General features: G+C 42.1%; 1 protein-coding gene across 1 annotated transcript in view; it reads right to left on the reverse strand.

The window, feature by feature from the left end:
- Window positions 1–16,215, reverse strand: part of EIF4G2 (eukaryotic translation initiation factor 4 gamma 2) — a 96,074-nt gene that overhangs the window by 24,337 nt on the left and 55,522 nt on the right. The window contains exons 14-19 of the mRNA XM_085855327.1: window positions 11,948–12,049; window positions 11,732–11,857; window positions 11,544–11,645; window positions 10,927–11,142; window positions 10,554–10,812; window positions 10,030–10,234 (exon numbers count right to left, since the gene is read on the reverse strand). Of these exons, the coding sequence (XP_085711453.1) occupies window positions 10,030–10,234; window positions 10,554–10,812; window positions 10,927–11,142; window positions 11,544–11,645; window positions 11,732–11,857; window positions 11,948–12,049 (1,010 nt within the window). The remainder of the gene's footprint in view (window positions 1–10,029; window positions 10,235–10,553; window positions 10,813–10,926; window positions 11,143–11,543; window positions 11,646–11,731; window positions 11,858–11,947; window positions 12,050–16,215) is intronic.

Consider the following 16,215-nt stretch of genomic DNA (forward strand, 5'->3'; position numbering starts at 1 on the left):
GGTGACTTCAACTGTCATCATGCCAGTTGGCTGGGTGTGGGTACCTCTCTCACCTGTCATGGCACTTCAGCAAAAGACTTCTGCGACTCATTGGGACTGACTCAATCGGTCAACTTCCCGACCCAGATCTCAACCAACAGCACTCCATATCTTCTGTATCTGATTGACAAATTTCTCCAAATATATCTGCTGTTCCTCCGCTCCAATCGGTTCTTCTGACCACATGCTTATCAAAGTGGACATCTTCAGCTGTTATTAGAGAACCGCTTCAGTGCCGTCAACTCTGGCATTTTACTCAGGCTGACTGGCAGGGTCTCCAAGCAGCCATCAAACTTCAAGACTGGTCTCCCATCGCTACTTTCTCCAACATCAAATCATCCTGGTAATTCTTTCAAAAAAATAAAAAAAAAATAAAAAAAAACTTGCTCTCCCTCATGCACATAACAGATTTATCCCCTCTCGTCTTCAGTTATTCTACCCTTCCCATGGTACACTGAAGCTTGCGGCGAGATAGTTGTCCTGAAACAACTTGCCTTTGCTTCATGGAAAGGAAACCCAACTGAGGGTAATCTCAGTTCCTTCCATAAATCTTGGACCAAGTGTGTATCCACCCTCAGGAGAGCCAGAAAATAACATCTTTCTAATCTCAAGTCTGAACTCCCAAACCTCTCTCCCTCCAAATCCTGGTAGCATCTAATCAAAACTGTTTCTGGTGTATGTTCTCCCTCCATCCCCTCCCTTCCTTCAAATGGCCGCACTGCTGACACGTACGTGAAAAGGCTGAATGCCCAAACTCGGTATTTGCATCGAAATCTTGTGTCCGAAACCCATCACTTTCTGTGCCCACCTTACCCAGTCACACCCAGCTGTCCCTGGACTGCCATGTCGTTTTTTTGGAGATATTAAGGAGATTTGGAGAATTTGGAGATATTCCACCCTGGACTGGACTGTCGTTTTCTTCTGACAAAGTGGAGAGGTTGCTGTCAAACCCCGACTCAGATTATGCAACCGGTCCAGACAGCATCAGCCCACGTGTCCTAAAAACCTGCTCCTCTGCTCTTGCTCACCCTCTCTCTGTTCTATTCACCCTCTCATTTGCTCAAGGTCATCTTCCATAGACTTGGAAATGAGCAAACATTACCACCCTGCATAAAAGGTGCAAAAACAGATCCGTGCAACGACAGACCAATCAGCTTCTCCTGATTATCAACAAGGTTATGGAATCCATCGTTTCAGACATTAAATCCTTCCTCTTCTCCAATCGTTTGATATCCGATCATCAATTTGGTTTCAGACCAGGTCACTGTGGACCCTGGATATGCTATTTCTGCTCTCCCAACAATGGATGGAGGTCCTCAATGCCAGACATGAAATCAGAGCCATATCCCGAGACATATCGCATGCTTTTGACACGGTCTGGTACCCTGCCCTGGTCACCAAACTCTCTTCCCATGGTATCCAAGGCCATCTCCACTCATGGCTTGCAGACTTCCTCTCCCGTCGCAGCCAACGTGTGGCTTGAAATGAAGTTCTCTCATCCCCTCTTACTGTCCAGGCTGGAGTTCCTCAAGAGGGTGTTCTGGGCCCTGTTCTTTTTCTTGTTTTATCAGTGATCTCTCTGACTCTGTAAAATCCTCTTTATCTCTTTGCTGATGACTGCACCCTCTGTCGTACCATTTGTCATCTCTCCGACCAGCAAACCGCAGCTTCTTCGCTCTCTGGATAAAAATCACAAACTGGTCCAACACGTGGAACATGTCTTTCAATCCGGACAAATCTCACACTCACGATGTCTCTCAAAAAGGACCATTTAGAACCCCTCTGCCCCCTCTCCCACCCCCATATCCTTTCTCAACAACTCTCTGGAAGAAGTCCTTTCATTCAAGCTTCTGGGTCTCACTGTCTGCCATGATTTTTCCTGAGAAAGCCACATTTCCATCCTGGCCTTCAAAGCCAGCCACCGACAGAGAATCCTCCATCATGCAAAGTCCGTCCTCGGCTCACCTGAGCTCCGAACCACATACAAAGATGTCATCCACAGCGTGATGGAGTACTGCTCTCCCCTCTGGGCTCGTGCTCTTGCCTCTCACTTTTCTCCACTTCACGCTGTGGAAACGAAGGCATTTAGGATCATTGGTATCTCCTGCGATGAGGCCATCTTTGGGCCTCTCACCGCAAATAGGTCGGTGGTCTTTCTGTCTTCTACCGTCTCCTCTATGGTCTTGCCCTCCCTGCTCTGTATGCGATATGTCCCCACCATATTTCCACAAGGCACTCAAGATCCGCCAACAACCCCTTCTGGTAAAACTACCAAAATCACGAATTACTACTCACCTTCACTCTTTATTCCTGCTTTTGGAATAAACTCCCACACTCTTCCCTCCAGGCCTTCAAAACAGCTGTTCACCACCACCGATCTTCCCCCATCCAAAACCTCTATCTTTTCTACCCCCGTTAATCCACCCCAAACCCACCTCCTTCAAATTCCCCGCTTTCCTTCCTCGAAGCCCCTATAATGTCAATCTTGTATACCCCATGTTCCCCACCCCAACCCTCTCCCTTCCACAGATCACCTCATGTCTCTGTCCCCCACCGTTTTGTCCTTCCCACTCCCACCCCTCTTGTATCATGCCCCCCTTGCTGTGCATTTTATGTTTGCTCACATACGAGCCTCGACATTCCAGACGATTCTGTGCTTCCGACTTTGTGGTAACAGTTTGAGGAAGGCCCTTTCTCGTTTCAGCATGACAATGCCCCTGTGCACAAAGTGAGGTACACACAGAAATGGTTTGTCGAGATTGGTGTGGAAGAACTTGACTGGCCTGCACAAAGCCCTGACCTCAACCCCATCGAACACCGATGGGATTAATTGGTAAGCAGACTGCGAGGCAGACCGAAGCACTCCACATCAGTGCCCAACCTCACGAATGCTCTTGTTGCTGAATGGAAGCAAATCCCTGCAGCAATGTTCCAACATCTCGTGGAAAGCCTTCCCAGAAGAGTGGAGGCCGTAAGAGCAGCAAAGGGGGGGGGGGACCAACTCCATATTAATGCCATTGATTTGAATGAGATGTTGGACGAGCAGGTGTCCACATACTTTTGGCCATGTAGTGTGTGTGTAATATACACCACCAGTCAAAAGTTGAAGAACACCCCATTTTTCTCGTTTTTACTGAAATTTTAGCAATTTAATACTTCAATGTACTCTGGAATTATAGCATAGAACAAATAAACAATTGCAGATAAAAAAAAGAAATCATGGAATCGTTTTGTTGAACAAAATTTAATCTAAAATTTTGACTCAAAGTAGCCACCTTTTGCAGATATAACAGCTGAAAATACTCGTGGCATTCTTTCTCCAATGGAAATCAAATATTGTTTGGAAAGTTCTTCCCAATACTGTTGCAGAAGTTGCCACAAATGTGTTGCACTTGTACAGTAGGTTGCTTTGCTTTCACCCTTCTGTCCAGTTCATCCCAAGCCAGCTCAATGGGGTTTAAGTCTGGAGACTGTGCTGGCCATTCCATGATTTGAATCCTACCATCTTGTTCTTTTCTTCCTCGGTAGTTCTGACATAGCCTGGAGGTATGTTTTGGGTCGCTATCTTGCTGTAGAATGAACCCCTGACCAACGAGGTGTAGACCAGGGGGTATTGCATGGCACTGCAAAAATGCTGTGCTCACCCATTTTGGTTCAGGTTGCCCGTCACTCTGTGCAAGTCGCCGACTTTGGTTCCAGAAAAAGAGCTCCAGATAATCACGCTTCCTCCTCCATGTTTGACAGTTGGTGTCACACACTGAGGAACCATCCTTTCGCCTACTCGACGGCATACAAAAACCCTGCGTGATGAACCGAAGATTTCAAATTTTGATTCATCGGTCCATAAGACCTTCTTCCAGTTTTCAGTCGTCCACTGACGGTGCTTCACGGCCCAGGCAAGACTCTCTTATTTTGCCATCTTAGCAATGGCTTTCTTATTGCGACTCAACCTGTCAAACCTGCAGCTTGAAGTCTTCTCTTCACAGATGAAACTGACTTCCTTACTTCGACCAGTGTTAAGCTGTGCTTGAAGCTGCTGTCCTGTGAGCCACCTATCACGCAAGCTGTTGACGCAGAAACTTGTCTTCTGATTGTGTTGTGGCTTTGGGTCTGCCAGACCTCTTCCTGTCAGAGTTTTCTCCAGCTTCCAAGTGCCTTTTGATGGTGTAGGAAACTGTACTCACTGACACCTTGGCTTGCTTTGCAATTTCTCCAAAGGAAAGACCTACACTTTTAAGGGTTATAATGCTCTGTCTTCATTTGTTAATAGTCTTTTTCTTGCCATTATGACAGCAATACACTACTTCTTGCAGTGCAATATTTTCCAAATAATGCTAAAGAGGGTGCAGCAACACAGTCTGTTCCAACACTGCTTTTATACAGACAGAGGGTTTGAAACTAATCGACAAAAGTTGGGACACGTGAAGGAATTGTTTGCATCAACTATCAAGGCTTAATTTATTCCATTGCTGCAGTTGCTAACCCATTACTTGTTCCTTGAAAAGGGCCTTTAACAACTCTGAAATTTACATTATTTTTCAGTTTTTGGTAACCTAAACTTCTTTTTTTTTCAACCTCTGGCAGTTTACCACTTAGCTTTTGTACCATTTCAGGTTATTCACTGGACTTGAACTGCTTAAATTTCAGTAAAAACTGAAATATGGGGGTGTTCTAAAACTTTTGACCAGTAGTGTGTGTGTGTGTGTGTATATATATATATATATATATATATATATATATATATATATATATATATATATATATATATATATATATATATATATATATATATATATATATACATATACATATACATATACATATACATATACATATACATATACATATACATATACATACAAGCAAAGTACCCGTCTTTGACGGGTAATTCATAAATGAAAGCATATGTCGGTTACTCACAGTTTCTGTGGAGTCAATTTTGTTACGAACGGGTCTCTTCGGTCATCAACTGCAGCACATTTTTAAAAACAACGTTCCTGTTTTCTTGTCTGGGGCATGGACGTGCAGCTTTGATCTTGATCAAACTCTTAATGCCGCAACATACAACATTCCGTGTGAGAAAACAGGCGAATGCAGATCTATATCGATTATGCTGAACGTCTGTCCCTGTGCTTTGTTTATTGTCGTGACAAAGCAAGGTCGTAAGAGAAATTGTAATCTACGGAACTGGAATGGCAGGTCACTGTCGGATGGTACAAGTGGTATCCTTGGAATGAATGCACGTTTTCCTGCTGCCGGTCCATTAATCAGGATTACTTCAATCACATTTGGGCTCATTCGGTAGACTGCACAGCAGGTGCCATTCATGATATTTGGTGGATCCAATGAACGTAGAACAATAACTGGGCAGCCCACTTTCAGCTTAAGTTTGTGTGGTGGTATCCCTGATATTTCAATGGAATTCAGAAATTCAACGGGAAAGTGCACCGCTTCCTCCGGAGTGAGTGTCGTGTTGATTGCATTATATATCTTGACTTCTCCTGGGAAGCGGTCAATGACAGTAGAGTTGACAGCATCCACCGTTTCATTTAGAGGTGCGAGTATCGCTCGTTCTCACAACCAGTCGTCATTTGGAGCATGTCCTGTTAATGCGACATGGATTTCCTCGATTAATTTGGATGGAGTTTCGTGCTGGTGGATCCCTCGTGGTAAAGTGATGGTGTCCGGTATATTTTCAACAGGGTAGTTACCGTCTCCAATGTTCATGAGGAGGTCGGCGTAATTAGCAGCGGTGGGGTCGTTTGTAAGCTGTGCTCATATGTTGTCATGCAGTCGGTATGTTGCAACGTTGTGCCATAACGGCGGTCGCATAGACTATGTTTGCACGTGTTCCTTGCTTCGCAACGGGTAGTATTTGGCAGAAGTCTCCACAGAACATTACCGGGATGGCACCAAATGGTTTTGAATTTCCACAAATATCCTGAAGGGTCCTATCGATCGCTTCATACACGGTCCTGTGTGTCATCGGAGCCTCGTCCACAATAATTGCTTTGGCTTCGTTCATCACTCTAACAATTGGCGTCCCTTTTTTTTTTTTCTTCCTCATCGAGCAGGTTGGTGCATCTTGTTTGTGAGCATTCAGGGGTACTTTGAAGGTGGAATGTAGGTAGCTCTGTTAGTCCCCATTCCTTTGCCCCACGTCACCCTGTCAAAGTTGCGGCTATACCACTCAATGCTGTAGCAACAGCGATATGGCCATTCGATCTGATCTTTGCGAGAATTAAATTCAAGAGGAACGTTTTACCTGTCCCTCCAGGAGCGTCAACAAAGGTGATACCGCAGCGCTGTGTGTTTTTTTACTTTGTCGAGAAATAGTGCATACATTTCTCTCTGATTTGCCGTCAGCTGATGCTCGTGGTTGTTGATGGACTGGTTTTGTTCACATACGTCAAAATTCGCATACCGAACGTACTCCTGTGCGTGGTTTGCGGCCGTTGTAGGTCAATGACAGCAAGGTTGTAGTTATCCAGAGTTGGACCTCCTTGTGCAAGGATGTGGTCTTCTATTACCATCAAGCAAAGATTGTACATTTCCCCTGCGCAGTCGTCGTCAACATTAACGCTATGGCGATGGAAAAAAATCCTCTGCTAACGCAGCTTTATGATCATTCCAGAGTACGAGTGGGTTACTTGGTTCACCAAAAATCAACAGGACAATGAATAATTTCTGAAGACTTTGCAGGCTCTGTCCAATAGTTGCCTCTCGCAAGGCATTATGTAGATGGTTGTCATCCTCTGCAAGTCCCTTCGCCAGACATGCCTCTCAAAAAGTGGGTAGGATTACACCTTCAAGACTCCTGAGATCTTCGAACGATGTCAGACCATGTTCCTGGTGAAGCAGCATGCGAAATAAAATAGCACTCTGTTTTGGATTGACCGTGTAAACTCTACCGATAGCAGGGCTTCTGAATAAACCAGGGAATTGTGGTTTTGGAGTACCCCTCGTGTCGATTCCACTTTTTGTTGCAAGAATCCCGTGTGTAATACTCTGTAACTTCGTGATAAGTGAGCGTTTACACAAACTCATCCGTATGGCAAATGGTGAAGAATTCTGTCAGAGTTGTCTTTGGTGGTCCCACTCTGGCACGGGCATCAGCATCGCTATTGTCAAAGTACACTCACTGGCCATTATCCAGGTAGAAAGGCAGCTGCATCACTGGTGGATAGTGTTCATGAATCGGGAAGCCCAAGATTCGGTGAGCAGCTTCCATGGCACCCACGAACCTGGCTTCTTGATATTGTTGCATTTCATTATTATTTTGTCCACCTTCAATAGTGAAGATCGCTTGGTCACTTCCCTTGTTTACATACTTCAGCACATATTTCATACTTTTGACTAAAGTACAAATTTCAACGTTTGTGCGGCATTTCATTTGTTTTAAAAGCCAAGGGTTGTGAGGTACAACCCGATTGTCTAAAATGTGCTCAATATGCTGTCCATTTACAATCTTGGTGATTGCGATAGCTATCTTGCCCTTGTTCCATCGCTTCCATAAAATCCTTCGGGAACATTTTTGAGCAGGGTCCGTTCTTCATACATGGACTGTTTCTGTTGAAAGGGCCGCATGGTCCATGGATCATGTTGCATTTCACCAGTTCGTGCAGTTGAAGTTCCGAATCCGAACATGGTATTTCCGCAGATATGACTTGATCAATATAGTCGGGTCTGATTTTGCTTCCTGGGGACAGCCAGAGTAGTATGTACACATGAGGGAGCCCTCTTTTCTGGAATTCGATAGAATACAGCCATGCCAGCAAGTCACCAAAAGCTCCATTCTTCAACAGATCCATCAGTTTCTTCAATTTCAAATGAAAAACATGACAGATGATATCTGGCCGGTCTGATGCTGTTTGTTTCGGAAGAAGATTTTCTGTAATTTCTGACCATTTCGGATTAGTAGTAGAGGTTATGAACAGATCTGGTCTGCCATACTTCTGCACATATGCAATGCCATCTTTGGTGCGCTCGTGGATATAGCGCGGACCGCCTGTGAATGTTGGTGGTAACACGGTTCTTTGCCCCACATTCCGTGGATCACAGTCGTTATTAAATATAGCGTCTGAAGTTTTAGTAGCTGTCCGCTCTTCGAGCTTTCTGTTCCCGTCTGAGAAAATGTAATCGTTCTATTTCTATCTCACAGTACATGTCAACTAAAAATTGCTGGAACAGTTTGCGGCATAGTAACAAATGATTAGTCTGTCGACACATGATATGCTATGCATTAAACTGCATTTGCGTTATGAAATATATATATATATATATATATATATATATATATATATATATATATATATATATATATATATATATATATATATATATATGAAGACCACAAGGAGAAAACCAGAGATGTCAGGATAAGTCAATTTTGAAGAAACTGAAAAACAAAGTTTCAAGACTTTGGTGGACTGTTTAATAACTGTCATATAGATTTCTTTTCCAGTAAAAGGAAGAGTGATCATTGGCCGATCAAATTCAGCATGGAGCATTTGCCAAGCTTCTGTGTTATTTAATTTAAGAGCAAAGAACGAATCAATGTTGCAAACTGACATCACTGGTTATTCCCTTGTTTAATAATTGCCATGCAATTTTAACCCAGGATGTGAAGCAAATTCATGCTTGTTGGTCATTAGCATACATTACATGACTTTGGTGATCACAGATTATTTTTTTCAACATTAAACGGTCATTGTTTTTTGTTTGATTGGTGTTCAATGCCATACTCAAGGGTATTTCGCTTATATGACGACAGATTCTCCATTTCTTACTCCGTACCACTTAATATGATGGAAAACCGGGAGGAAACCAAGGGAAAATCACCCCCGCGATAGCCGGTCACCTCATATACCTAAGCAGGTTGATTGGGCGGTGGGTACATCGAATGAGGATGGGTACTCAGACGCGCTAACCATTAAGCCATGGCATGGGTCCCATAAAAGTCACAATAAAGGTTTGACCAGGCTTGAACCACGATATGCACCACCTACGGAGCCCATGATATAACCAAATAGGCCATTGTAGTGCTCAGAGTTTATGCTGTGAAAGTTTTACAACCTTTCATTTTTTAGTTTCTCAACTCTGAATATTATGGTGGAACAGTTAACATGAATGAAAGGGAGATAACCAGGTAAGGAGTAAAGTACTGACAACTCTGGGTTTATACTTGTTCAGCCTTAACACTTGTTTTTTCATTGCACGGCTAAACTTTATACCATATAAATTATGTGACACCCCTGGTTATTTGTAAAAGTAATATTGTGAGAGGAAACCTTATGTTGCCAACTATTGGCAGGTGCAATAACCCTGAAATTTATAAAACGTGATATCTCTGGTTTTCCCCTTGTGGTCTTCATATATATATATATATATATATATATATATATATATATATATATATATATATATATATATATATATATATATATATATGCACGCAACATTAGCCCATAAGGCTACTGGTACCCCAAAAATAACTCCTTTGTAATAGCATCTATTTAAGATCGAATCCTAGATATATTTCATAATTCATGATTTGTTACCAGTGAGGAGTTCAGCATTTCGGTACATCAGTAGTCAAACAAAATAAAATGTATGAAAAGTGTTCTGTTCTTGCGTATGGCAGCTTGGCTGCCAGGTAGCTATGATTTCTTGGAAGCACGGCTATGCCTCTCTTCCAGAAAAATGGTGTTAATTCAGCAGCCAACAGGGCTCAAACGCAGGACCCTAAGAACCTAAGCCAGCCACCCTCACCACTAAGCCAACACCAGGCTTATTAAACGCATGAAGCCCCCAGATGCACCATCCTCCATGCAAGATAGCAAAGTAGTAACTACAAAAAACATTCATTAACCTCCTTTATTACATTTAAAGGACCTCATATTTAAGGTAGAGGTGGCAACAGGAGGTACAAGAAAAGTGGGGGAAGAGTCAGACAGGTGGAAGGGGAGCGGTGATGAGTCGTATACTGACCAAGTGACAAGGATGTTTATGAAGGCTCGATCACCGTGCAGTCGTGCAGATACATTCTCTTTGACCCACTTATAGAAAGCAGGGGGTGAAGGGTCAGACTGTAGGTGGCGACTTAGCTCCCGTTCCACATGTAGTAGAGGAAAAAGGAATGCTAGGCCCTTTTCTTCCAATATCTCCACCATACGCTCCGCAGACTGGTCACACTCTAATGGAATGTCAAAGAGCAATTGACAGACATAATTAAAAAAAAAATGAAAACATTAAATTAGCTCATTCTGAAGCATGTCGTATATATCAAAAAAAATAAAGTGAATAAAAAAATATGCCTGAGGCTGTGAGACATAAGAAAAATACACAAAAAGGGAGAGAATTTTTCATCTTCATCTTGCATATAGCAACTTGGCTGCCAGGTAGCTATCATTTTGCTGGGCATGGCTGTGTCGCTGATACAGCATTTAATATAAAAACACAACAGTTCTACTACCCCCAGACACCACAAAGCTCCCGTCTGCTGGACTCCCTACCAGGCAGCATCTTGGTCATGTTGATTCGAGATGCCTGGAAGGTGTCTGCGAGCCAGTCAGGATCACGCAAACGAGCCAGTTGCTGCAGGCATAGCAGGAGGAGTGGAAAGTGCTGCCCATTGTTTAAGGGGCCAGCCACCTCTGCCAGGCCCACCAGACCACTGGCCACAGCCCTGGCTGCAAGCTGCGCTGCACACGACTTCACCTGCGGAACGGTGCTCTCCAACTCCCCACAGCGGTCCAGAAGTACCGAAAAGGCCTACCAAAGAAATAAAGACATTGTGTCAATGAGATGGATCACAAATTAGTATTGAATGCAAATGTATGTTCCAAATACACAAAACATGACAATGCAACACATGACAATTCCAACCTTCACAAAGAGTTCTCCATTGATGACCTCGTCCTTTTGCAAGGTTTCCAGAAGGACGCAAGCACGCTCTCTCTCCTCATCAGGCCGCTCGAGACTGCTAGCCAATATATGGGCCAGCAGCTCGGGGAGCAAGGGCCGTGGTGCAGGTAATTCCTTCAATCCAGTTGTTGCAGCCTCCACACTGCCATCACCGTATAGTTCCTCAATCAGGCCATCCTGACAGCACCATGATACAAACATTAGAGTGGTGTATATATATATACATATATATATATATATATATATATATATATAGACATATAGATATATAGACATATATATACACATATAGATATATATATAGATATATATATATATATATATATATATATATATATATATATATATATATATATATATATATATATATATATATATATATATATATATATATATATATATATATATATATATATATATATATATATATATATATATATATATATATATATATATATATATATATATCTAGATATATATATATATATATATATATATATATAGTCATATTATTCGTTCTTCCATGAATCTTGACACCTATTAAAAAAAATTGAAATCAGACATGGACAATGATTTACCGTCATTTTGAGAAGTTCCTCTCTCGTTGGCACCTTTTTCTCCTTTTTTGGCGGCTTTTCCTGGATTGGCGGTGGAGCAGATTTGAGGCCAAGTGATGGGGCCTGATATGCAAGAGGGAGGTTAACATTTAGAGTCAACAAGTAGAGTCAAGACAGACAGGTAAAAGACAGGTAGTTGCATGTGATACCTGTGATGGTGGCATCTGGGTAGGTGGGGGCTGTGCACTCGGTGGCATCATAGTAGGTATCTGTGGCTGCAGCTTTGATGTTTGGTTACGGGACAACAAGAAGGACTGGGCAGGTCTCAAGCTTATCTGGACATATGAGACAAACACTCAGGTATCAGCCACCATGAAAGGACAGAATATTGAGCATCTCAAGATGTGTAGCTATTGCTAACATACCTCATCTAAATTAAGAGCTCCTTTCTTGCCAAACCGACTTGGCAGCTCTTTACCAGAACCAGGAATGGGAGGTCCTGGCAGGTTGAACAGGCCAGGACCCAGCTGGAAACAATAAACAAATCCATTGGCATAAAATAAACACAAATAGGGATCATTATATCAGTGGCCTCATCATTCCATCAAAATTTTTTTTTGGCCTTTTTAGTTTCAATCACTTATACCCCTATTCAAGACCAACTCACCACATGGCTTACTGACTTCCTCTAATTTTGCAGCCAACATGTGGCACTCAACGGAATCCTTTAATTTTCTCTCCCTGTCAAGGATGGAGTGCCCGAAGGCAGTGTTCTGGGCCCAGTCCAATTCCTGATCTTCATCGTTGATTTCTGACTGGAAAAGCCTCTATCTATTTGTTGATGACTATGCAGTGCCGTGACATCCCTCATCTTTCAGACAGGTAGGCTACAGCCTCCTTCCTCCATTTAGACCTCCAAAAAAAAAAAAAAAAAAAAATCACAAGCTGGTCAAACACTTAAGATGTCTTTCAATCCTGACAAATCTCACTCCCACGATCTCTCTCCAAAAGGACGATATGGCAAACCCTACCATCGACTTTTTAACAATCCTGTTGAGGAAGTTCAGTCATTCAAACTCATGGATCTCACCATCTGCCATTATCTTTCTTGGGAAAAACCACATTTCACAGTTGGACTCCAAAGCCAGCCACCAACTGGGCATCCTCCATCATACAAAGTCCTTCCTTGGCACACCTGAACTCTTATCCACAGCTTGATGGAATACTGCTCTCCCCTCTAGACTGGCTCCCCTACCCCACATCTCACCAAGGTTGGTGCCGTGGAAACAAAGGCCTTTAATATTATGTGAATCTCTCACAACGAAGCCAAGTCTATGGGCCATCACTTCATCATTGCAAACAGGTGGGTGGTCTCTCTTCTACCACCTCCTTTCTGGTCTTGCCCCCTCTGCTCTTTACATGCATCCCCCCAACCACCAGGTTTCTGCAGGGCTCACATAGTCCACAATCAACCCCCTTCTGGTAAAACAACCCAAATCCAGAATCAATGCTCACCTCCACTCATTTGTTCCTCTTTTTTCCCCCACCTGTGGATCCATCTTTCATATAATCTTCAATCTCATTCTTCCCTCCAGGTCTTCAAGACGGCTGTTCCAACACCATCTCAGATAATGCTCAATCCAAAACCATGATCTTTTCTACCTTGTAAACCACCCACCCCCCACTTTTCCCCAATCTCTACTTTCAAATGTTCAGCTTTCCCCTCTGAGTGTTTCCTTCTACATCCATTTTGTCCACTCCATTCATCCTCTCCTGCCCCCCATTTCTCCCCACACACAGTTTGTCCACCTACCTGTCTTGGACTGCGGCTCTGCTGTTAGTGCTTCTTCTCTCTCTGCTGTTCCTTTTGTCCTGACCTGTTCAGTGTACTAGTACTAGCTCTTCCACAAGTCTCAACTATGTTTACAAAAATAAATAAAAAGCCCACTCAACTCCGGTTCAGCTGCGAACTTCATGATCAATTATCATAGGTGAGAACGAAGTTATTGGGCCTGGGTTGGGATAGTCCAATTATGTAGATCCATAAATGAATATAAAACAAATTACATGAAAAGTTGTGCATTACTCAAAGGAAAAAAATCAGAGTTCTTTAAAACCTGCATCCAATGGAAAATAAAATAAATAAATGGGATGTCAGTGAGCCTTCACCTAAAAATAAATAAATAAAAAAATAAAATAAAAAAAGAGGAAAATCAACCAGATCACAATCCTTGAAGGAGTGTTGAGGATGCTGAGGGCCATCCACCCAAAAAAGTTCGAAAATTCTTTTGTTTTCTATTAAATGCAAACAAGCTGCATTTTGTTCAGACATTAAACTTTTACAATCAATACATTAAGGTTTTCACATGTATCGATATGACGATTATGATTTGAGCAAACAATGCTGCAAAGTAAATTTCCTTGCTGTGCTTACCTTCAAAATTATCTTGGATCGGAAACTATGGCTCAGATGTACAATTATACAAACTTAATTAAGGTAAAGAGGGGAGGGGGGGACACCAACAACAAAAAACATGAAGATCTGAAACCGTTTCTATACAAACTCATGAAAACGCAAAGAAAGAAAGACACCTTAATATATATATATATATATATATATATATATATATACATACATACATACATACATATACATATACATATACATATACATATACACACACACACTGAACAAAAATATAAACGCACCAAGCGATTGTTACTATTTTACCTCAAACTCATTATTACTAAATCTTCACAACAATTTGGTTATAGAATCCATGACAATTGAGCATTAAATTTCAAAGAGCTCCTTGAGAATTCTGGCGACAGTCTTTGCGCTACAACAGCCGACACAACCGAGGTGTCACTGTCAGAGTTCACACAGTCAGTAGCGGGTGTGTCCACCGTTGGCGTCGCGCAGAGCGGTGCATCTCCGGCGCATGGACATCACCAGATTATCGCCTGCGCCTGTTATGCAGCCCGACAGTCTCATCGGCAGTCCTCGTGGCCGGTCGGAGTCGATCCCGGAGATGTTGCAGCCTCATGTGACGATCCTGACCGGCGGTGGTCACACGTGGTCGCCGGGCATGTGGGCGGTTCACGGTGCTTCCAGTCTCTGAGGCGCGTTCTCAGGCGGCTAATGGTGGAGTGGTGGACATTGAAGTGTGCTGCAACGGCCCGTACTGACGTCCCAGCATTCAGCATGCCAATGGCGCGCTCCCTCAAGATTTGTGACATCTGTGGCATGTTGACATTTGGCACCAGTCCACATTTTGGGGAGGCCTTTTATAGGGCAAGCTATAGGGAGTGTTTGTGTCCTGGTCACGCTCACTGACCATCACTCTGTCAAGCCCCATGGTGCTCATGGGAAGGATTACTCAACGTGTGAGTCCACACACTCAGAGTGGTCAATTTCAATGGGAACATCTGTCTTGAGCAAAACAAAGGAACCATTGCTCAAACATATCATCGGTTTGACCATTTTCCCATAATGGCAATCTTGACTAAGATATTTAGGTTGGTGCGTATATGTATGTATGTATGTATATATATATATATATATATATATATATATATATATATATATATATATATATATATATATATATATATATATATATATATATATATATATATATATATATAAATATAAATATGCACGCACTCCACGATTTTGCGTATCTGCACTTACCTTTTAGACACCCTTTCTCTCCGTTCACACCGATACTCGCGTGTATCCGCGGAAAAAAATGATTTCCTCCCACCTCAAACTCCTTAGGTTTTCAATGTTTGGATAACAATATTTTCCTTCATTTTGCATTACGTGTTAAATTATAACTGCACTGTATCGCCGGAAAATATAAAAATTTGACTTCTGAGTCTTCCAGGAACATCCTCCCACTGAAGACAAAATAAACCCCACCCACCCTGAACTCATTCGTATTTCATAAGTTTTTGTTTTTTTTCAAAACACTTTCAATGTTTGGATAAGAATATTATTGTCCTTCATTTAGCATTACGTGTTCAATTATAACAGTACTATATCGCCGGAAAATATAACAATTTCAAAATTTACATTCTGCATCTTCCAGCATCATTGTCTTCTGGCTGCTTGGTGGTTGGTGAGGTGCAGTCTTTCATCGTAATAAAACTTTGTATTGTGTTTATTTAATCATGGGCCCAAAACATCCATCAAGTGGTGCATCTGCTGAAGAGCAGAATAAAAAAGTGAGAAAGTGATGACAGTGGAAAAAGTGAAAATGTTATATTGACTTGAGAGTGGTGCACATGTTACCGTGATTGCGAAAGACTACAACGTCAATGAGTCCACGATTTGTTACATCCGTAAACATAACGACAAAATTAGGGCAAGATCAACATAACAGATCTCCACAAAGGCAAGAGCACAACATAATAGATGTGAGGGATTTGTGAATCGCTTCTGGAGATCGATCGGCCACCTCAATATCATGGCTATGTTCAAGCAGAACAGACCGGGGCTACTCACAAACAGTACTCAAAGCAGTAAAGCCTTCTTATTGATGGTAAATGCTATTTATTTTATCGTATTTTGCTCAATTGTTCCTATTTTTCAATTAAATGTCTATTTTTTATTCAATATATTTATGATTTTGTGAGGATGGAACATATCTCATCGACTTGCATGTTATAAACCGTTCGCCATTTGCGA

This window comes from Eptatretus burgeri, chromosome 14 (assembly GCF_056783735.1).
Source record: "Eptatretus burgeri isolate ZD-2024b chromosome 14, Ebu_testis_v1, whole genome shotgun sequence".
Taxonomy (NCBI): Eukaryota; Metazoa; Chordata; class Myxini; order Myxiniformes; family Myxinidae; genus Eptatretus; species Eptatretus burgeri.